At 48.0% G+C, this 22,955-nt stretch overlaps 1 protein-coding gene across 6 annotated transcripts in view; it reads right to left on the reverse strand.

Annotated features, from left to right (window-relative positions):
* The window catches only part of LOC116954806 (uncharacterized), a 52,765-nt gene extending 36,576 nt beyond the window's left edge, over positions 1–16,189 (reverse strand). For 2 of the 6 annotated variants that reach the window (XM_032975630.2, XM_032975633.2), the window contains exons 1-3: positions 15,505–16,179; positions 8,104–9,781; positions 5,563–5,751 (exon numbers count right to left, since the gene is read on the reverse strand). In XM_032975630.2, the coding sequence (XP_032831521.2) occupies positions 5,563–5,751; positions 8,104–9,781; positions 15,505–15,619 (1,982 nt within the window). In that variant the 5' untranslated portion in view covers positions 15,620–16,179. Of the gene's footprint in view, positions 1–5,562; positions 5,752–8,103; positions 9,782–15,504 lie in introns of all 6 variants that reach the window. The other 4 variants (XM_032975628.2, XM_032975627.2, XM_032975632.2 and 1 more) reach the window with 4 other exon arrangements.
* Positions 16,190–22,955: the final 6,766 nt, after the last annotated feature.

Genomic DNA, 22,955 nt, shown 5'->3' on the forward strand with positions numbered 1-22,955 from the left:
GTGATTCTGGATATTTGTTCGTGAACTATCCAAAACGTCACGGCATGTGGTCCTTTGACAATCTGTAGATTTTTCAGATCGTCGTTAACCTCCTTTTGCCCCGGAGTTTATTATTTAATGGCCTTTTACGACCTGCAGATGCTTGGTGCTTGTGAGAAGTAGCGGGTTTGAGGGTGTTTGTTTTATTTATTTTAAAATCGATTATTATAATTTTAAAAAAATTGGCAGAATTATTCTTAACATTATTTTTTGTAAAAAGGCCTATATATACAACACACCCACCGACGTCGGGGTCAGCCACTTACGCAGGCACGCAGTCTTGTCAGGGTCCGTGGCGATCCCGGACTCGCTAACAATGTGCCCAAGGTATCGAACCACCTCGAATATACCCTTACTAAATACATTGGAAAATTCCCGAAGCAATGCCCGCAACTCGCCCCTCTGCTCCCACGACAAATCCGGATTACCCATGCACAACGTATCCATCCACGAGTCATCCAACACCGCTTCCCGTTCAACCACAGCCACAACCCAATTGGTTACACCATTCACAACACGCAGCCGTCGCATGGGCCAACATCGTACCTGCCTGTATGACCGCGGTATCTTGCCCAGCTTTCAATACTTGCAGGAAGGGCTCATGATCTCCCCTCACTATCGTCTGAGCCCCTATCAAAGTGAGCCTACAAACTGCTCTATTCGAAGGGGTTAAAAGAACCCCACCCCCAGTGATTTTCTGGTCGAGCATCTGTGCACCCGGGGAAACCCTAACAGTTTCACGCATCAGGACCTGAACCATACACCACCCAGTAGGGGACTCCAAAAACCTCAACCGATTCCACGACGGTAACTCCACACAACCCTAGTCAATTAAAATCCGGAGGGGCATCCTCTTAAAAAAATCCGTCCCCAATAAACAAGGCACCGCCAATGAACTTGAAACCAATATCGCCAATCCTTATAGATGCCTCAATTCGGCCCACAATGCCTAAACTCCCACCACGGATTATCTACAGGACTAAGGCAACCCACTGTCGACGGCAGAGTCCTAAAAACAAACTCGGAAACCATGGTGGCGGATGCCCCCGTATCTATGAGCATCCGCACCTCAACACCCTGCACAAATCCACATACCGTGGATGATACCGCTCCTGCTGCCATGACACGATGTGCCAGTGTGGTCCATTGCCCGGACCCCCACAGCCAACCATCACGCACTGAAGCACCACCTTTGTACAACGTAGCCCGATGAGGGGCGATGGCGTGTGCACCCAACACTGACTGCAATGGGGATGCATGAGCTGTGTCGGCCGGGCGTGTGACTATCACGACCTGCCTTTGGACCCAGAGGAGTGGAGGCTGGCAGGGCGGAGGACGGAGAAGCCGGGAAATACTGCCCTAAATGACCATGGCAGCCCCTAGAGATGTGGCTTGGCAGGGCACACCTGAAGCAGGTAATGGGGCCCCCCCATGGTGGAGGCAAGGTCCCCCCCCCACTGGTCCAGTCGTCGTCCCGCTCTGAATTTCCCCCGTGGGCTCCAACCACCTGACACGCAGACCCAAGGAGACTCTCGGTGCTCGCCCTCTTCTCCCAGAAATCCAGCCCCGGCCGCCACCCCGGCACGTCGTCGCAGGTTACAGTGGGCCTGGATGCATCGGGCTACCTGAATTGAGGACAAGTCGTCCTCCTCTGTGCCCGGAAAAAAAAAATGTTCATTTCCTGAGCCAGCGCCAACAGTTTATCTAGCACCAGAGAATCCAGTCCTACCCACTCCATCCTTGGGTACGCATTCTGGGCCAGCGACAGGAGTGCGCTGCGGAAGGCGAGGGGCGTCTCAGTCTCTCCCCAACTCCGCATCATGAATTTCCGCCGCGCGTTGGACGGCGGGTAAAAAAATTGCCGCCAACTGGTCGTACGCTTGACGCAGCGTCGTTCTGCCCGCCTCGGGAATGGAAAAAAATGCTGCCAAGGCTGCGTCATCCAGCGCGCCTCCGCATCGGACCACCCCACGAGTTCGCAAGTGGCGGCGAACCGCCACCAGAAGACCGCCCAATCACCCCCCGCAGCCAAAAATTTTTTGAGAAACTGCAGCCGTTGCACGAGGGAAGGTGCCCCCGGACGAGCCGTCCATGGCAGGTTACTTTCGGCGGGACTCAATACCCGCCCTTGGTCAGCAGTGACGGCGGAATTGCCCGTTCGCTGCCCTTGATTCGCAGCCCCCTCCACCGGCTCTTCCTTGCCCAGCTGCCCCACCAGCGCCGTCACACGGAGAGCAGCTCCACGATGTGCACACTGAGTGCCTGCAGCTCTTCTCTAGCCAGAGGTGGCGCGGGATCGTCGTCCTTCACCTGCTGCCCCACCGGGACTGCCACTCCGGGACCCCCCGGAGGACGTGTCAATGAGAGCCTTCCTCTCCGTGAACTTCCGACATAGTCTATATCCCCCTCAAGGATTCGAAAGGAAAAAAAGAAAATTCCTAACAACCCTACAATATATATAAAAAAAATGTTTTCATTAACACTCCTTACACCAAATGTAGTGTGCTAATTCACAGACACTAGTAGGAGGTACTCTCTCTCTCTCTTTTATTCCGGCCTTCACAGCCTTAGGGGATAACTAAATACTGGATTAGGACAGCCAACATGCTGCCTGACCTACAGCTTGCAGAGGGCGAAGATCACGGCGACGACGGCAGGACGAGTTCCACTCCAGATCGCAGCAGCCCCGACTGTTGAGTTGGAGCTCGCCTTATATCCTGAACAGCGTGGCCAGGCTCCGCCCTCGGCACCGCACCCCTCTGAATCCGCCAGAGGGCTCCGTGCCTTGCCCACAAGTGCAACTGGTAGAACGGGCTGTTACCCATAATTCTATTGTCTACCAATCTCCCAGCGGCAAGTGCTACAGTGACTCATTCCATGTCACTACACATACACAAACGTATGGTTACTCGATTCTGTAATGATTTATCACTTAACCTCTCACTCTAACCCATCTCCAAACAGTAACCCGACCCTGAGCATTAAACCTAAAAACTTCCCAGGCTCGAATGCTTACAGTTCAATGCTTTTCCGATGCTTATGATAATTACGTTTACAGTTCTTTATCCATAAAAGCATCCACTGAGCCCCAAACAACGTTCTTACAAGGGCTCTTCATAAGGGTCACACAGGCTCGATGTTTCACAGTGTATATGTGTTGCATGTTGGATGACACAGGATTGCCAAAAGAAACCCACACACACAGAGGATAAAACGGTAAGCAACTCACCGGCTGTGCTTTAAGCAACTGAACCATTAAATACCTAATTTGTGCAATATTCCTGAATGCAATGTTCAAGTGTTTGTGCTTCTTATTGTTGTTATTGTTGCTGTGCTCACACATGACGGATCTCCCTTGTAAAAGTGTCGGGCAACTGGTTGAACGGCACCACCATCCATGCAACAAATCAAACCAAACTTAAACCTCCCTATTCTTGGTTCTTTCGGTAAGGTCACATAGAAGGGAAATAATAAAATAATACAAATAAAAAATACAAATTCTCACGACGTTTCGATTGAAACACAAGCAATCATCATCAGGTGTGAAAACCACAGCACAAACATTTGTATTACTTTATTATTTCCCTTCTACGTGACCTTACCGAAAGAACCAATAATATGAATCCCTGCAGTCACGAAAGCTTTAAATTGAAATTTAAACCTCCCTGTTTAAGACGTAGGCTTTCGTGACCAATATTATCCAAAATACAGGTTTTTTGGGTTATATTGTGTAAATATATAAATGTATCGTTAAACCCAAAACCACCCGACACAGCCAATTAGTAAGGTTTGTCACGTATCTGGCTGTTGCCTGATGAAGCTAGTTGTAATTACTGGCAAAAGGTCGTACTCAGATTGTAAATCTTGTGGCTTGGTTCTCCAACACGCCGGTGTGCTGTACTAGTAACGAATTGCATGTTCTGTTTATGTGACAAACCTTACTAATTGGCTGTGTCGGGTGGTGGCGGGTTTAACGACACATATATATTTACGCGATATAATTATTATAAACTTAAACCTGTAGCCCCGCAGAGTTATCACATCGTCTAAGACCCGAGTACAGTCTGCTCTCCTATAATGCGGTGGTTGTTGCATTCCTCAAGAACACCGCTTTATGAAAAAATGGCGTTATAATAAATATTACATATTATAGGGATAAATCATGGTCCGCGATAACACGTGAGATGCATAACGCAGGCTGAACAAAGATTTAGGCACGTGGGTAGCGTCTAGAAGCATCCCAATGCCTTGTGCGATGCTACGCCGAGGCAACCGTACAACCGCTTATTCCTACTCGTATGACGTAGTTCTGTTCACTCAATCGTGTTATATATCCAATTCATGTCCACGTTATAAAAAAAGTGTTTCCCAATGCATTAATTGCGTTATGTCCAATTCGAGTTATGAAAACAACATATGTGATAGCAGAACAGGCCGTATACAAGTCTTGCGTGATGCCAGTCCTACTCCACGGCGCTGAGACGTGGACTCGCCTGCAGTCTCAAACAGGCCGCAGTTTCCGGGCAACAGATGGTTCGACTTTGTTCGCAACACCGAAGCCTAGGCAAGGCGCTGGTCATTCTGCCGTCAAACGACAATGTCCACTCAAGCCACCTCTGTCTTGTTGGGCCACATCGCACGGATGGAGGGACAGTGCTCCAGCACACTGTGGACCTGTTTGTAAACATCTAGGCAAGAGTGGCTCGCGATCGTCTCCATCAGTGCACCGTCCGGTTGGCTGCTAAAGGGCCCCGTGGGGTTCGTCAGATCTATCGTGATCCCGGCCTAAGTTTGCAGGCCTTCTATGACAAACCTCGTTGGATTGCACGATCTTCCTGTATAGTGAATAATGCATGACACGAAAAGCAAATAAGTTGGTGCAATGCGACCACAGGGAGAGACAGCAAGAACACGCAAACTCCAAATATACAGCAGGCGTGAGGGTTGGGATCAAACCCACGACCTCCTATATACCAGGCAAGCTAGTTAACATCTCCTAGACATCGTGTTTATCAGGCAATCGTAATATTGGTGGCAAAAAAAACCTACGTGTTAAATTCCGCTCTGAATTCTTCACCGAGGATATTCACTGGCAGGCCCCATACACCAGGACGGAGAGAGCCCCGGCACGCACAGCCACTCACAGCCACTCACGGCCACGCACGGTTGCTCATGGCCACGCATGGTCGCTCACGGTCACTCACGGCCACGCATGGCTACGCACGGTCACTCACAGCCAAGCACGGCCACGCATGGCCACTCACGGCCACTCACGGCCGTGCACAGTCATGCACGGCCGCGCACAGCCACTCAAGGCCACTGACGGCCATGCACGGTTGCTCACGGTCACGCACGGCCACTCATGGTCACTCACAGCCGCACACAGCCACTCAGGCCACGCACGGCTACGCATGGCGACGTACAGCCGCACACGGCCGCTTACAGCCACTCACGGCCGCTCACGGCCACACACGGCCGCTCACGGCAACTCATGACCGCTCATGGCCATGCACGGCCGCTCACCTCTTTGTGCGCAGCTGCTGGTTCTCGGTGCTCAGCGAGTGCAGCTTTTTGGCGAAGAAGACAATGAGCATGAAGATGAGGAAGAGCACGAGCAGAGCGGTGCCCACCGCCACGCATCCCACCTGGAAGTCCGTCACCACCGACTGGCACTGGGCGCCCTTGTACCAGCTGTACTCCTGTGCCGAGCACCTGTGAGGGCGGGACAACGCACACATTCCCCTGTGTGTACAGATGTACGTGTTTATGTATGTTGAACTTCTTTTGCACTGTACGTAGCCAACCGTGCTAATCGGAGTATTAAAGTGCATAGCTCCAGTGGCTTCCTAATATCGGAAGGAAGAGCATTCCAGAAAGCCACGGAAGCGCATCCGAAAGCCAAATGGTCGTACCGTTTCTTTCAAAATTTATTGCTTAAAATGCTGTAGTTACCAGTTTTATGAGGTCAATCTAAATGAATATTTTCAGTGTTAGTTTTAATGAAAAAATATTTTTGTTTGCTGTAATTTGCCAACTGATTAAACTTAAGACCTCCGTAAGCCTTTGCCATCTATTATAGTCTTGTGATGCAACAATTCATCTAACTGCTGCACAGAAGCCATAACTCTACAGTTGGCATGTCCTCAGCCTATTCCCACATTTTGCTGTCGTTCTTGGTCGGGGATGATGCGTGACAATTTCATTCATTTGGCTACGTCGGGTAGTGAAGGGTTATATGACAGGAGAATTGTTCAGATCATTTTGTAGTCTCCAAAAAAAATCAATTAAGAATCAGCCTTATTACACAATGATTATTAAAAACTATTAAAATAATTGATAGCTCAACGAAGTGGCTTATCATGTGGAAATTTATAGCAGCCAAACACTCTATACACATTGATTCTAAATGTGGCGGGAAAAATCGGAGGACCCGGAGAAAAATCCACGCAACCATGGGGAGAGAGACATGCAAACTCCAAATATACAGCAGGCGTTAGGGTTGTGATCGAACCCACAACCTCCTGTATACCAGGCGAAGTGGTTGACATATCGCCAAAGTGTTTATCAGGCCACCATAATATTGGTTGCAAAAAAACCTACGTATTAAATTAGGCTCTGTATCAATTAGCTGCTTGTTGGTGCCCCCTGAGCTACTGGGGACCCGAAGCTTTTGCCAAGTTCGTTCACGGCTGAGCGCCGCCACTGCTTCTGCCATGCATGATTCTATTGTCACAAACAAGGCTTAAGGATCCATTCAAGAGTTGATTCTTGCCTTGTTTGCACTGCTTCGTCTTGTACCATCTGTTCAGTTGGTTCTGTCGATACTGTCTAGTTTCTACTGTTTTGTGTGCACTTTATACAGGTCTACCTTGTCTCTATCGCTTCTACCATCTGCATGGTCTTGCCTGTACGGTCTCGCTTGTATCGTCCCATATGTACAATACTGGTTGTGTACTATCTGTCTTGTCTGCGTCGTCTTGCCTCTACCATCCACCTCGTTAATTCTGTGCAGGCAGTAGCACAGTTACGTGTCATGCACACACACACTGACTGAGAGTGCAATAAAGGCAGCACAACACGTTTGTTATAGGGGCTCTCAATAACTTCACACCAGTGTGTCGAATTGTTTCAAAGTATCCGTAAAGATGAGGCCACGTTCATATCCATTGATGGCCATGAGCCAGTGTTGAAAATCACGTTCCCATGACAAGGGCCAGTCTCTACATAGGACAACCGCCACGCACAGTAGTACTCAGTTTACCCACTCACAAACTAAACTATTTTTTATGTTACCAGGTAAGGCCCACTGAGCTATGCAGCTTTTTTTCAGAAGCGACCTGGCTATCACAAATGATCGCTCAACAAAATGCCTTATAATGTGGAAATGTATAGCAGCCAAATACTCCAAACGCGTGACGTTGATTCTAAATGGAGGGAGAAAATACGAAGGACCCGGAGAAAAATCCACGCGACCACGGGGAGAGCATGCAAACTCCAAATATATAGGCATTAGGGACGGGATCAAACCAAAGACCTGATGTATACCAGGCGAGATAGTTAACATCTCGACCATTTTGGAAGGACAAGAGGCTGAGTTTGAGACATAACTGGGATTTGAACTTGCAACATTGCATTTTAAGTTATTTATCCGTAATGCAACCAGACAACTGTACAAGTGTGTTTACCAACAAGGTATAATGGATGATAACAATGTAATAAAAGTATGCCTATGCCCACAAATTAACATAGTTCTCAAACAGACTAGGCCACAATGGCAAATTGGAAGCCCTGTTGATCTAAAATGTAAATAGTTTTCTGTAATAGTTTTCTGCAATGTAGATTCATATTTTGTTTGTTGCGGTTGTACCCGACTTAAGAGCCGCATGACTCACAGGACTAAATGAAACTTTAAAATACATGAACTTGAAAACCCAAGGAAAAAAATGTATTATTTGGCCAAACTATCACGAGACAATTCTCAGTGCACAGCCGATAATGACAAGGAGTAATCAAATTCAAAACATCTCAATTGATTTGCAATGGGCTGGCACCATTTGTATTCACCTGCATATGGCTCCCAGATTTTCCACCAAATAGCAGCGGCCATTATTGTAGCAATAGTGGGGCGTCGTTGCGCACACGGAGATGCAGGAGGCGTTGTGTGGAGCATAGCCCGGCCTGCACTTCCTCACTCCGTCCACCAGCTCAAACGAGCTCGCAGCATCCGACGCTGCCACCGCCTTGCCCTTCGACTTGGCCTCGTCCCAAGGTGCAATGGCATCCACCGGGCCGCTGCTGCTGGAGATCTGTGACATTGTTGGCTCCGCGTTTAGGCTTCCATCTCCGTAGGTTAAATTATTAACGTCACCGTAATCATCGTGGTCATCGATCGCTGCTGGTCCTCTCGTTATCTGTGGAGCAAGATCTTCCGCTTCAGGTGTCCTGGGCTGCATGTCCGTCACGGTAGTCACGAACCACGATTCCCTTGAATCCTCAAGGTCTGGGTCTGCAGTGGATTGCCGGCTCCAGTAACTGTCACTGTCCTTACTTGAATCTTCCAGCTGAAGTGTCCCTTTGCTGTCAACGCCATCGTATATCTCACCGGCGTCGCCAAAGTCAGCATACGTCTCAGTTGAGTTCCCAACATTGGGAGCTTCTAATTGTGTCTTGGAATTTGTGGCGCGATCATTTGCGTCTTCATTTCCCACAAGTGATGCATCTTTGTCATCGACGTTAACTAGCCCGTCACCTTTCCATCCCTCTGACAAAACCTCACCTTCTGAACTGGGTGCTTCAGTCATGTTGAACCAAGATTCTTCCATTAAAGTGACAGTGAATGCAGTAGATTCCAAGGCATCTTTCACCTCCGTGTTTCGAATAAACGGCAGCCCTACATTCAGAGACCCTTCATTGTAAGGTTCAAAACCTTCCACGGATTCAGTTTTGATGGCACTCGTTTTGAGTTTGATATCTTCCAGGTTTCCAAAACTCTCCTCCCCCTGAGCGGTGAGACTTGGCTCGGAAGTTTGCTCTGTAGCCTCCTGCTTCGTTGGCATTGGAGGAATGGCGATCGTGATGGCATCAGTCAAGAGGCCACTGGTGGTAGTGTCTTTAGGTAATACTCTAGTTACTGTCACGACTTCTGTCTTCACTGTGTAGACCTCATTGCTTTCTTTGCCGTGCCGTGGCTCAGAGATGTCAATTTTCTCAAAGCTCTGCAGCTCCTGCACAACCAAATCATCTTTCTCAAATGCTTGGACAAATTCGGGACTTCTTTCGATTTTGGAGGTCACGGGATTTACCATCTCAAAAAAATTTAAGTGCTGCGGGTTTTCCGTAGGTGACCCATCTCCACTGCTCCCAAAGACATAGCCTTGGTTGTCATCACTGTGAGCATTCTTTTGGGGTTGTGTAGTTGCACCCGGCATGACTGCAGCTCCGTCAGTCGGTACACTGTGGTCCGTGGCAAGCGGTGACGACTGATTCCGACCAGGTGGTGATGGAAATTCGTGAACGTAGACAGGCGTTGACGGGGACGTGTTGAGAGGCACTTTGGGTGCCCTTCCGTGGGAGTCTTCCAGTTGGGTGGTTTCCAATGGGGTGGACAGCACCGACATCAAGTTGCTTCCGCTGGTCTCCTGCGAAGACGACATGTTGACCTGACGCAACATTGAGTAGTTTTGGGTGGTCAAGGTGTCGTTATGTGCTGGGAATGGCACTTGATCCGGCATGGCTGTTGCAGCTGTGAAATTCATAAACACATGACAAACATTAACAATAAATATCATATTCTTGGGTAAAGTCACGTAGAAGGGAAATAATATATAAATAGAAATAAAACAATAACATTCTCACGTTTCGATTGCAATACAAGCAATCATCAGGTTTTCACACCTGATGATGATTGCTTGTTTTCACACCTGATGATGATGATTGCTTGTGTTGCAATCGAAACGTCGTGAGAATTTGATTGTTTAATTTTTATTATTTTATTAATTCCCTTCTACATAACTTTACCGAAAGAACCAATAATATGAATCCCTGCAGTCACGAAAGCTTTAAAACGAAAAATAAATATCATGCACATTATTCTGAAAGATTAACACTCTCAGCCTTAAGACGGGTGAATAATAACTAGCCGCTCTGCGCATAGATGAACAGACTTACACTTACGGGAGAGCCTTTAATATCGCGGGGTTGTCGTTCACGGTTTCGAACTATCGTAGGGAACCTCTTTGTATACCAAGTTAGCTATCGCAGGGGTTCGTTTTGGCCAATCGTGAGTATGCTGGCTGGTACCATGGTCCGGGGCGGGCGAGGGATAGGAGGTAGTGGCACCTCAACTGTGCAGGCATCTTTCAGACAAAGACAAAAACCCCCGTATAGCCTTAACAGATTGTTGGGGCAAGTACTGTTTGCGAGTACCTATGAAGGCCAACACGGCAAAGGAGATGGGTGGCCAACACCACACCTGGCCTCCTTTGTCTCCCTATGTTTTATAATTCGTACCATGTAGTAATTTGAGGTCGAGTCGACCTAGGGGAGGTCCAAGACCGGTTTGGATAATTGTTACTGGTGTTGACTGTGAAATTGGGTCGTCGGGTTTGTAGCGCGGCGGGTTAACCACTACACCACCGCTCCCTCCCAGCATCTCGCGGACAAAGATCCCCCGTGTAGCCTCAACAGACTGTTGGGGCAAAGTGCTGTTAGTGAGCACCTATGAAGGCCGGCAATGGCACACGATGGGGTGGGTGGCCAGCACCACGTCCGGCCGCCTTTGTCTTCCTCGTGGCGATGTTTTAAAAATCGCAACGGGTAGTCGTTTGAGGCTGAGTTGACCTAGGGGAGGCCCATGACCGATTCAGATAATCATCACTGCTGTTGGGCGTGAGCGGGAATCGAACTGGGGTCATAGCGCAGCGCGCTAACCGCGACAATACTGCTCCCCACTCGCGGACAAATACACACACCTGCTTTGGATCATCATCATCGATCAATACAGTATTTATTCAATATTTATACTATATATCGTCTCGCAATGTTTTTTGTATCGGGCAATAACACGTTTAATTAAATTGTTTAGTTGTTAGTTTATTTGGCATACACGACAGTACTTGTTTCCATTGTGATGTGTATATGGTTGGTCGCCGTGTACTTCGCCCTATTATTTAGGTGAGGCTTGAGTATTGAATATCGCGGTTTTGGCTTTCGTGACACATTCCAAGAACGTAACCCCCGTGATATTAAAGTGTCTCCTGTACTGTGAGTTTTTCCTCATTGCACGCGGTATCATTTAGCAAGTATCGTGACCGTCGTGCATCATTATTATTGTATTTGTTTAACCAAGAATGCCTCTGAGTCTAAAAACTGTTCAGGACAAATCACGGAGGTAAATACAACAAAAAGATGAGAGACGAGAATTCAACAAACCTGAAAAACATTACGTGAAGCACATCCAGTCAGGCCAACAACACAGTTAGACACTTCCTGGCGGACCACGAATTTCAGAAGAGTGTTACATTTCGTGTTCAACCTTTGGATTGCACATACCAGCATAGATAGAATGAAAAATACGAGGTACACGGTCAGTAGAAATACATATACAAGTCCACCAAGAGGCAAGGAGGGAGGAAAGACGGACAGGGAGGCAGAGAGAGAGGGGGGGGATGAACAGAAGCTTAAATAGGAAATACGGTTGGAGGGGGGGAGGGGCCAGAGCGAGAGCGGCAGCTCAAACACGCACATCTTACACATACAAAACGGCAGCTTAAAAAAGGACCACCTCTTGTAAATACAAAACGGCAGCTCAAAAATGACCACCTCTTGTAAATACAAAACGGCAGCTCAAAAAAGGGCACATCTTACACACAATTACAACGGTAACTTCCCCGTAGAAGTGTGATAATAAAGTATTAAAGCTTTCGTGACTGCATAAAATTACTCATTGTTTTTTTCGGTAAAGTCACGTATGTAGAAATACAATAAAATTATATTAAAACAAAAAACAATCACGACGTTTCGATCACAACGCAAGCGATCTTCATCAGGTGTCAAGAACAAATCACGGAGGTAAATACAACAAAAAGATGAGAGACGAGAATTCAACAAACCTTAAAAAAGACCTTATGTTTTTTCAGGTTTGTTAAATTCTCGTCTCTCATCTTTTTGTTGTATTTAACATTGTTTTTTCAGGTTTGTTGAATTCTCGTCTCTCATCTTTTTGTTGTATTTCCTCCGTGATTTGTTCTTGACACCTGATGAAGATCGCTTGCGTTGTGATCGAAACGTCGTGATTGTTTTTTTAAAAATATAATTTTATTGTATTTCTACATACGTGACTTTACCGAAAAAAAACAATGAGTAATTTTATGCAGTCACGAAAGCTTTAATACTTTATTGTTCAGGACAGTTCAAGTGATTGCAGTTTGGCCATGTGTCATACCCAATTGAGTAATTTGCAGGTAATCTATCAGAATTGGGATGTGTGGCCAAAATCAATGTTTGTTTTGTTTTATCCATGGGAGGAAACCGGAGAAGCTGGAGGAAACCCAACAGGGGGAGACAGAGAGAGAACGTAGAAACACTGCACAGAAAGGAGCCCTGAGTCGGGAATCAAACCCAGGCCCTCCTTGCTGTGAGGCACGAGCGTTAACATCTGCGCTGCCGCCACTTTGCCATCCAATTCACAACCTAATCACCAGAGACGATGGGGATATGCGACCTAACTCTCGATGAGTATGGTTAGTGGCAATAGCCGGGCATGATGGCAAGTGCGTGGCATCCAGGACTTTGTAGATTTGTGAAGACCTGGTAGTTTTAAGCAAATGGACTGTGAAACCATCTGGGCAGATGTTGAACCGTTTATTCCCTTGCATGCTTGGACTTTATCCGAGGACTCCAGTTGCCTCCCGGAGGCAAAGCACCCATTGAAATAAATGGACAAACAGCGTAATATTAGCAGGACTCTCCTGTTAACGTGTCTAGGGATGCAGATGGTTCCTGAACATAACGTTTCAACTATTACAACTTTTTTTATTTTACCAGGTAAAGGCCCACTGCGCTATGATAGCTCTCACAAATGATAGCTCAACCCAGTGACTTATCACGTGGACATGTATAGTCGCAGCCAAATACTCTAAACGCATGTCGATTCTAAATGTGGAGGGAAACCCCGGAGGACCCGGACATAATTCCACACGACCACGGGGAGAGAAACACCGCAATCTCGAAATATACAGGAGCAGGCGCCAGGAACGGGATCAAACCCACGACCTCCTGTATACCACGCGAGGTGGTTAACATCTCCAAGCCACCGCGGCACGAGGGAGGAGTAACCGCAATCCACACGAGTCGACCTTCGCTCAAGGGAACCTTGATTCACGTTCCTCTGACAAGCACACACATACACAGACCCCCCACAGGGCTCCCTTTGCTCATGTCCCACTCCCCGCTTTACACAGGCGGTCTCCATTTTTTTTAATTTTACGACGGCTCATATTTACGATGTTTACATAATAAGACCATGGATCGAATTACGACGATGCAGAAACTTGATTTACAACGCTTCTTCCGAACACGTCGGCCAGGTTTCCGACGCGACTAGGTGTCGAGCTTCTGTTTTTTAAGTGTTTTTTTTTCTGTTATATACAGCTGATAAATGGGGAAAAGCACATCGGCAAGTGATGTTACTACCGTCTATGGGGAGAATCGGGTCCCGATTTACGACGACGGGGTTTCCAGCAAGGCATTGTGACGTGACAAGGTGGGGCACCGTCTGTGTCTCCCCTTTGCTTCCTGTCCCTTCTCGGAGGTTTTTAGCGCCCCCCCTGCTCCCATCTCTTACCAACCCCCTTCATCCTTCTGCAACCCCCCCCACCAACTCCCCAATGTCCTCGCGTTTTTTGCCGTTCAAATCCCCCAATCAGCAATGAGAGCGGGCCGCCCCCTGTCCACCAATCCGATGTTCGCACGGCGGAGCCCCCGGCATGTCCACGCCTGGGGCCGATGCATTGGCAGGCCACAGGTGGGGCCGAGGTGTTCGCGACACGTACCTCTTCCCACCCGCGTCGGTGAAGACGTGGGAGGACGTGGAGTGGCAGCGCAGTACAAAAATTGGTTTCGCTGAACGGGCGTCTGCTGTCAACCGCGTTTATTTCCCGCAGCCTACATCACCTGCCGAACGCGTGGTTGTCCGTCCATCAACTAAAGACAAAGACCCCCGGTATAGCCTTGAGCAGACAGCTGAGTCGAGTGCTGTTAGCGAGCACCTCTGAAGGCCGCTACTGTGTGACACGAGGCGGTGGGTGGCCAGCAGCCACGCCCGGCCGCCTTTGTCTCCCTGGTGGCAATGTTTTACAAATCTCACCGGGTACTCATTTTGAGGCTGAGTCGACCTAGGGGAGTCCCAAGACCCTTGGTGTTGGTGGTCGTGAGCTCGTGTCACCGGGCTCGGAGTGCCAGCGCGCTAACCAATGCGCCACCCGTCCTCAAACACGAACGCTGCCTCCCAAGCCTGTTGAGCTGTCCAGGCGAGGCGGTCATTGGCGATCTGTAACTGATATAGCACCGAGGGGCCACAGTGGGCCACGTCGGCTACCACCACCACTTTGTAGGCGCCACACCGCCCGTGATGAATGGAACAGCCGAGCGGGCCGCCGCCTTTCGCATGCAAAGTGGCGTCTCCATCATCACCATCATCATGGAGATTGTTCAAGCCTCTTGCGGTTGCTGCTATGATGATAACCCAAGAATTCAGTGATGGAATGGAGGCGAAGTTACGTGGCTTACCACGATTACAATGTTTTAGTGGTTTTATAGACCGCATGTGCGATAAAAAAAAGAATCGATACTTATTAATAGCGGCGATGGTTTTATATATAATGAATGAGGTTGTTGGCTGCGAGGAATATATGGCGATGTTGAGGAATTATCCGTCAACACGGCTCGGACATGGCCACCGCGGACCCCCTTTCGCCCCCTGTCTGCCTGCCTGCCCCTGGCTTCCCGCTCGCCTCCACACACGACGAGAGCGCCTCGCTGGGAAGCCCCCAACTGGCACGGACAATGCCGAGGCAGTCGGAATCCGTGAAACAGCGACGAGAACGAGGAGGCTCTTCCCGAGCCGATGATAGACCGAGGGGGTGCAGGCAGCGCCAGCGGTCGCGATGCAAACTATCGAGAGGCGACCGTGTCCCACCACAAAAGACAAAGATCCCCCGTGTAACCTTAACAGACTTGTTGGGGCAAGTGCTGTTAGCGATCACCTATGAAGGCTGACATGGCACACGAGGGGTTGGGTGGCCAGCACCACGCCCGGCCGCCTTTGTCTCCCCAGTGGCAATGATTTTACACACCGCACCAGGTACTCGTTTGAGTCTGAGTCGACCTAGAGGAGGCTCAGAACCACACACGCGCGCATGCGCGTATAGTAACAACTGCATTCAAGGAGCGCGAACGACAACAAACCTGGAGCCAGCAGAGTCACCAGGAGCCAGGGAAGAAGACGAAGCAGAGCCGGGGAGGATGGCGCCCGAAGCGCGGAGCTGTCCGCGGGGCTGGTAGGTGGCGGCGGCGGCGGCATCACGAATGAGGTTTGCTGCTGCTGCTGCCGATCGCCACTAATGAATAATTAATGAAGTCCCCGATGAGCAAACAAACAGCCTCTCCGCGCGGGTGTACTACTCACGCCGCCAGCAGCAGCAGCCTGGCCATTGCGCCCGGGGGATTGAACGCCGCTGTCGCCTCTTTGACTGAGCGCGTCCCGGCCGGAGCCGCGTCGAACGCACCAGGAGCAGGAGGATGGTGGTGGTGGTGATGATGGAGGGTTGGTGGTGGTGGAGGAGGAGGGTTGGTGGTGGAGGAGGAGGGTTGGTGGTGGTGGATGCGTGAGGGTTGTTACGCGGTGCCTTAATCGCAAATACAGCTTCAATCGCAAAGCGGTTTGGCCAAAATGGAACAACAAAAATCGAAAAATGCAAAGCGCGAACCACCCTTCCCAACCGTGTTGTACAAGACCGCGTTTCACAATGCAGAGCGCGATTAAATAATAATAAATAATGAAAGTAAACGCATGCGCATTTCGAGGCGCTCTTTGTGAAAAGAGCGCCTTTGTGAAAAGAGCGCCTTCATCGCCGCCGCCGCGTCGTCCCTCTGAGCCTCAGCATAGCGAATAGCAGCAACATCTCATCAACATCTCATCATCAACATCTCATCATCTCATCAACATCTCATCATCATCTCATCATCAATCAACATCTCATCATCAACATCTCATTAGCAACATCTCATCATAAACATATCATCATCAACATATCATCTCATCATCAACATCTCATCATCAACATATCATCAACATCTCATCATAAACATATCATCATCAACATCTCATCATCTCATCAACATCTCATCATCAACATCTCATCATCAATCAACATCTCATCATCATCATCTCATCATCAACATCTCATCATCAACATCTCATCATAAACATCTCATCATAAACATATCATCAACATCTCATCAACATCTCATCAACATCTCATTATCAACATCTCATCATCAACATCTCATCATCAACATCTCATCATCAACATCTCATTATCAACATCTCATCATCAACATCTCATCAACATCTCATCATCATCATCTCATCATCATCTCATCATCAACATCTCATCATCAACATCTCATTATCAACATCGCATCATCAACATCTCATCAACATCTCATCATCAACATCTCATCATCAACATCTCATTATCAACATCTCATCATCAACATCTCATCATCAACATCTCATCATCATCTCATCATCAACATCTCATTATCAACATCTCATTATCAACATCTCATCATAAACATATCATCATCAACATCTCATCATCAACATCTCATCATCAACATCTCATTATCAACGCCACCCCGAGCAGCACAGAAACGAATAAGCCCCAACCGCAGCAGTGGAATATTCCCCCAGTCCCACCGTGGACAGCCAACCCCTCCTCCCTCCGTCTCACCCATAGAAAACTGGACGGTGGAGCTATCACCGGCACCCAAATACCCCAGAGCGAGGTCGTGCAAGGCCCTTTCACGGCTGATCCGCTTACCTCTGAGCTGAACAATCTCCCCAGAGGTGACCTGACATGTTGTACTGAAATTCAAACGGACCTCATAGGCAACTTAAAGAAAGCATTCGTGATTGTAAGTGCAGTGCCACCCGAGGTATCAACACACTGTACTGTAAACGAATTACGCTTTAATTGAATGACACAGTTACAGTTGTTCAATGTAATTCGGACTTCGCATCTACATGCAACCACATCTCAAGACGCTATAAAAAACAGTGGAACCTGGGCATCTTGGGAAATAGAGGCGTATTTATTTTAGATTTAGGAGCAGTCTTTCATCGGCAGAGTCGAGGAAGGTTTTGAGTCTCCACTTGAAGATGGGCAGAGAGTGAACACGGATGGCGGTGGGAAGGAATCTCCAGCAATGGGGTGATGCGAGAGCGAGTAAGCTCTCCCTCCCTCCGTGAAGGTCGACTGAAGGCTGCGGAAGAAGGTCTGGGTTTCTGAAGCAGACTGTAGCGTGAAGGGGAATACCATGAGAGGGGAGAGACAGGCAGGAGCAAGGGCATGGAGGATCTTGAAGATGATGAGAGTGTGATGTTAAAATTGATCCAAGATTCGATTGGGAGCTGATGGAGGGATTCGAGTATTGGTGCTGTGTGATGATCACCCTTACGTGTGTGAGCTGGCAATGGAATTTGGGATTTAACACACAGTAGGCTTTCGTGACCAATATTATCCATGAGGTTTTTTAGGTTAAACGTGTCGTTAAACCCGCTAGCACCCGACAGCCAATTTGTAAGGTTTGCCACGTAAACAAAACGTGCCAATTAGTTCCTCGTTCAGCACACCGGTGTTGGAGAGTAAACCCACAACATTTACAATTCGAGTACGACGTTCGTCGATCATTAATTAAAACTCAGCCTTATCAGGCGACAGCCATAATTGATCACCAAACTCCAGAATCAATATTTTTATGAACCTTATAGCGGGACCCCGGGTTCCCATAAGCCCCCGGCTCTAGCATAAACATGATATTATAATGTAAACAAAAACGTAACTATTTTTCACCAATGGGTTTTAAGGATGGTAGCAGGTGTTGTCTTGTTAAACTATGCCTTTAAAACTGAAAACTACTTACCTGCAGTACCTCTATTTAAATACACTATCGAAAAAAATAATTTACACCCCTCTGTCAATCATCGTGTTTCTCAGTGTAGATTTGTGAACACACTTTGTAAGCAGTACATACAATAGTACGCGTTTTCAATGCACTGTTCATATTGTAACAAGCGTTTATACCAATGCTACTCTACAGAATAGTGGGTCGCCGCTCTTATCCGCATTGATACGAGCGGTATGTGGGGACTATGGCTTAACCGCAAAAAAAACCCATCTGCACAGATGCATACGGACAAGAGAAGTATTATCAAACAGGAGGAATTAACGGTGCAACGCATCTCATCTTTTAAATATCTGCAGGTAATAGGATTGTCATCGATTGATCCTGGCTGCAGACATTGGTAGGTCACAAATAATAATGAAGAGAGCAGTTTCACTGTATTATGCATACCGTTATAACAAGTTGCGTAGGCAGTTTGAGCAGCTTTGGATAAGACTCATGATCCCGCCCATACCCGAGCATGGAGTGAATTTGCTTGTTCAGCTTTTCTGCGCATTTGTCCTCGCTGCGTTTGGACATGGGTCACGATGTTGATGTGTGCGGTGGGACGGAGTCGCCAAAAAATATTTGGGACCCCTGGGTCCTGCAATAAGGTTCATGTGTAGTGACATGGAATTGGTCATGAAGCAGCATAGTGCTGGCTGTTGGCAGGGAAGGGGATCTGCAGCTCGAAGCAGCCCTGATTGACAGCAGGCCACGTAATAGACCCGAGAGGGATCTAGGGGAAAGGTAACGGAAGGAACACGTCGAGAGCCCGCTAGTAGGTTACAGATGGCCGGGGTGGAGCGAGGCCACGCTAAGAGGATAAAAGGGGACCCTGGGCGGGAGCTCGGGGCTGTCGTTTGGAGTGGGATCCCGTCGTCGTTGCTGTTAAAGATCGTCGCCATCGCTGTCGTCTCCACTTGATAATTGAGCTGCTAGACGTAATTGGCTGTCTCAGTTCAGCACCGTTAGTATCAGACGGCTAGCTTTGTGTCTAGGCTTGCAACCAGTTTAGAGTTGCGTATAAGCGAGAGACAGAGAGTGTGTAACAGTGTGTGTATTGTATAAAGTGTACAAAGTGTGCTCGGTGTTTAATTAAATAATTGCCTCCAAGAAGTTGAGTCTGCAAGTCAGTCGCTACATATGTATCAATGTAGAACTTCTGCCAACCGTGCTAATAATCTAAGGTGCGGAGGAAGGACAACTAAACACAAAAAAGTTACATGAATGCAATTCCTTGAGCTTTCCAGAGCAATAGGGGAAAGTTTATTCACATTGGCAACTGAAATATATAGTGAAATAAACTGTGTTCTGGGGACACAGGAGGGAGGTTAGTGCTGAAAGGGGATATTTGTGTTCATAACACCATTTGTGATCAGGGCCTTGCCCGAGCTGAATGGTATAACTTCATATAGTCTTCCATATCTGGCAGTGAATGTCAAGGCCAGTTATTCCATTGTCTCTCAAGTCTACGGCCAATTTATTGTTCAGAGAGGGCGGCTATGTGCAGTAGAGGGGCCCAGGTCGTTCTGGAAGAGGTCCAAGTCTCGAGATGGCCACGATCATCCGCACCACCACCGTGCCATTGTAGTACCCAATGGAAGAATGCTTGGGGTACTTGAAGACAGTGCAGATATCCCACGATTTAAGCACGGGATGCGTTCTTCAAAACATGCGAGAATGCAACGAAGTTTCGCGACTCGGACTGCGCTATTCCCAGTCACGTAACACTAAAAGTTAGGGATACGTTTCATGCAGTCATGTAAACTCTACTCCGAACCTAAGAATGTATACCACCTATATCACTTTTAACAATACAAACATAATCATGAATAACACAAATATGGAAACGATTGAGTAATAATGAATTTAAAAGAAAATTGATTAATCTTTTCAGGGAATTCACCAAAGATCCCGCTGCACGTGAGAATGAGTGGAGAGGCAGCGATGTGAAGGCGTTGCCGCTGCACTGCAGGGACACAGTGACGCTGTCCCGGATGGGTGACGACGCAGTCTCCTGGGTGGCTTCTCGTTCGACGATCTCGTGGCGCGTGGCCGGAGTGAAATTTCAAATTCGCATATCGAAAAGTGTCCTTAATTTGTCAGTTGCGTTTACGCGAAATTTCGGAAACCGACGGTTGTAGATCGAGGGATACCCGTTCACGTGTGTGCCAAATCTCAGCGAGACCGAGGATGTTAACAGTTCCCTCATGCACGAGGTCACGATTTGATGTGACTTTGAAATGAACAAGACATGGCTGGTGAGGCAGAGTGATTCTGACTTTGGATCCGCCTTGTGATTGCGATGTGAGGAGTGGATAGGAAGCTCAGGGTATTTCGCTGAGGGGGAAGTTTGTGCCGGGTGTGTGGGTGGTAGAGTGGGAGTACTATTTACTAAGCTTTTTTATTTCACAAGGTAAGGCCCACTGAGCTATATAGCTCTTTTCAGAAGATACCTGGTTACAAATGATAGCGAAGTGAATTGGTTTATCATGTGGAAAAGTAAAGCAGCCAAATACTCCAAACGCATTTTTTCTAAATATGGAGGGAAACACCGGAAAAACCCGAAAAACTCCACGGGACAACTGAGGAGAACACGCAAACTCCAAATATACAGCAGGCATCAGGGTCTGAAACGAACCCATGCTCTGCTGTATACTCGGCGAGGGAGTTAACATCTCGCCATCGCAGCGCCCACGTGCGTGTGCGAGAGCTGGATGAGCATTAAGTGTAGTTGGCATGTGTGTTATAAAAATACTAGGTGGTGTTGCCATGTCCGTGTAGAGGTGTTAACCACGCACTGTTCGGTAACCTGCATTGCCACCAGGTATCAAGGGGGCAGTGCAGCGTTACCTGTGTGTGAATAACGGTTGGGGTCAGACGAGGTGAAGTGGATCGTAGCCACAGTTTAGGGAGAGCCAATCAGCCAGTTCCACGTGGGAATGTGTGATTGGTTATACCTGGCCACGAACGAGTATAAGGGTGACCCAACAGAGCTCGGGGAGTTCTCTCCCTACACGAAGACTGGGCTGAAGACCAGCCAGGACCCTGGACCAGCCTTCCAGCCCTTTTGAGGGCTAAGGCTCGGCATACCCAGTGGTCAGGACCCATCGGGCCAGCGGTGGGTCAGATAGCCTCCCCTAGGTCCAAGCCGGAGGACTCTAGGCTAGGATAGCGGTAGACGTGTCAGTCCCGCCAAGTCCTGAGGCTGTACCTCCTTAGGTATCAAGGTTAGCGGTAGACGTGCAAGTCCCGCCAAGCTAGGTTAGCGGTAGACGTGCAAGTCCCGCCAAACTAGGAGGCTGTACCTCCCTAGGGTATCGGGTGAGGAGACCGAATATCCCTCTGTGTGTTAAGGATTGTGTAAGGAACAGTTACAATAAACAGTGTGCCTCCTAAGAAGTTTATTCGTCTTTACAACACTACATCCGTGTGGAAAGTGACTGAAGCACTGCGGTATGTTACCAAAGTTGTACCGGAGGTCGTCTCACTATATTCTCCAGCTCCGATGACAAGATGTGAACATCCTATCTCAGAGCAGAGGGCTTTGACACCTGGAGGGGTCTGGACCAACACCACTCGTGTCTAAACATTGGAGACTGGCCGCCAAGTAGGCTATGGTGATGAATATTGAAGCCAGGTTTAATTTAGCTGTGAAACAGGGATGCAGGTTTAGACGATGGGGACCGACAGCAGGATATGTCATGGAGTAAGTGAATGTTTGCATGTTGAACTTCTTTCGCACTGTACACAGCCAACCGTGCTTATCGAAGGGGCGGGGTAATGACAACACACTAAACACAAAAAGCAGCTCGAAAGAAATTAGTTTTCAATGTACACAGACGGCTGCAGAAGCGCATTTTGAAAGCACGCGAAGCCGTGACCGTCTTTGTTTGATGGCCAGCCAAATGCCGCTGCTGCTGCGAAGATGATCGGAGTTCGCGTGAAAACGCAGTACAAATGCACACAGTACAAGCGAGACCGTACTGTGACAAGCATTGCACGCGATACAAGCAGTACTAATAATGCGGACAGTATAAACAAGATTGACATGCATTACACATGACAAATGTGGATAAACAAGACGTGACACAATACACCAAGCAATACAAAGGAGTCCAAAGAATAAAAACTAAATAAACAAGGCAGTCGATACGAGACGAACGACAGGGAGAAGTAATGATACCTCATAGATAGAGCATGTGAGTCAGAACTTGAGAATATCCCTTGGACAGAAACGTATATACAATTACTTTATTAAATGACATTGCTACATATACAGTCGGCTTATAAAGCAAATTATCATCAAATGATGGAAAATGTGATTGTGAAATGAAAAAAAGTTTACAATTGAACTGAGATGTTGAGAATCATTCTGCATTAGTAAAACTAGTTCAAACTATTTTAAAAAATGCAACATTAAGAAGAATACGAAGAAGCCGCTTGCCACGACGCTCCGTGGGCTTGACTTCCAATGGATAATTTTTCATCGGGAGTGTGAGCGAGCCTGAGAATGGGCTTTCCATTATTCCCAGCCAGATATCAACACTTCCTCTGTTAGCCATCATGGCTTCTGGGGCAGCCTCTCCCGAGTGCTTGAACGGCACCGGTCACCACAGAAATTCGAGGTGGCTTACAACAGCAGCACTGGAGAGTGAGACCGGGGGCTATTTAGTGCAGGAAGG

The sequence above is a fragment of the Petromyzon marinus genome, chromosome 56 (assembly GCF_048934315.1).
Source record: "Petromyzon marinus isolate PM22_M1 ecotype Great Lakes invasive population chromosome 56, UKy_Petmar_22M1.pri1.0, whole genome shotgun sequence".
NCBI lineage: Eukaryota > Metazoa > Chordata > Hyperoartia > Petromyzontiformes > Petromyzontidae > Petromyzon > Petromyzon marinus.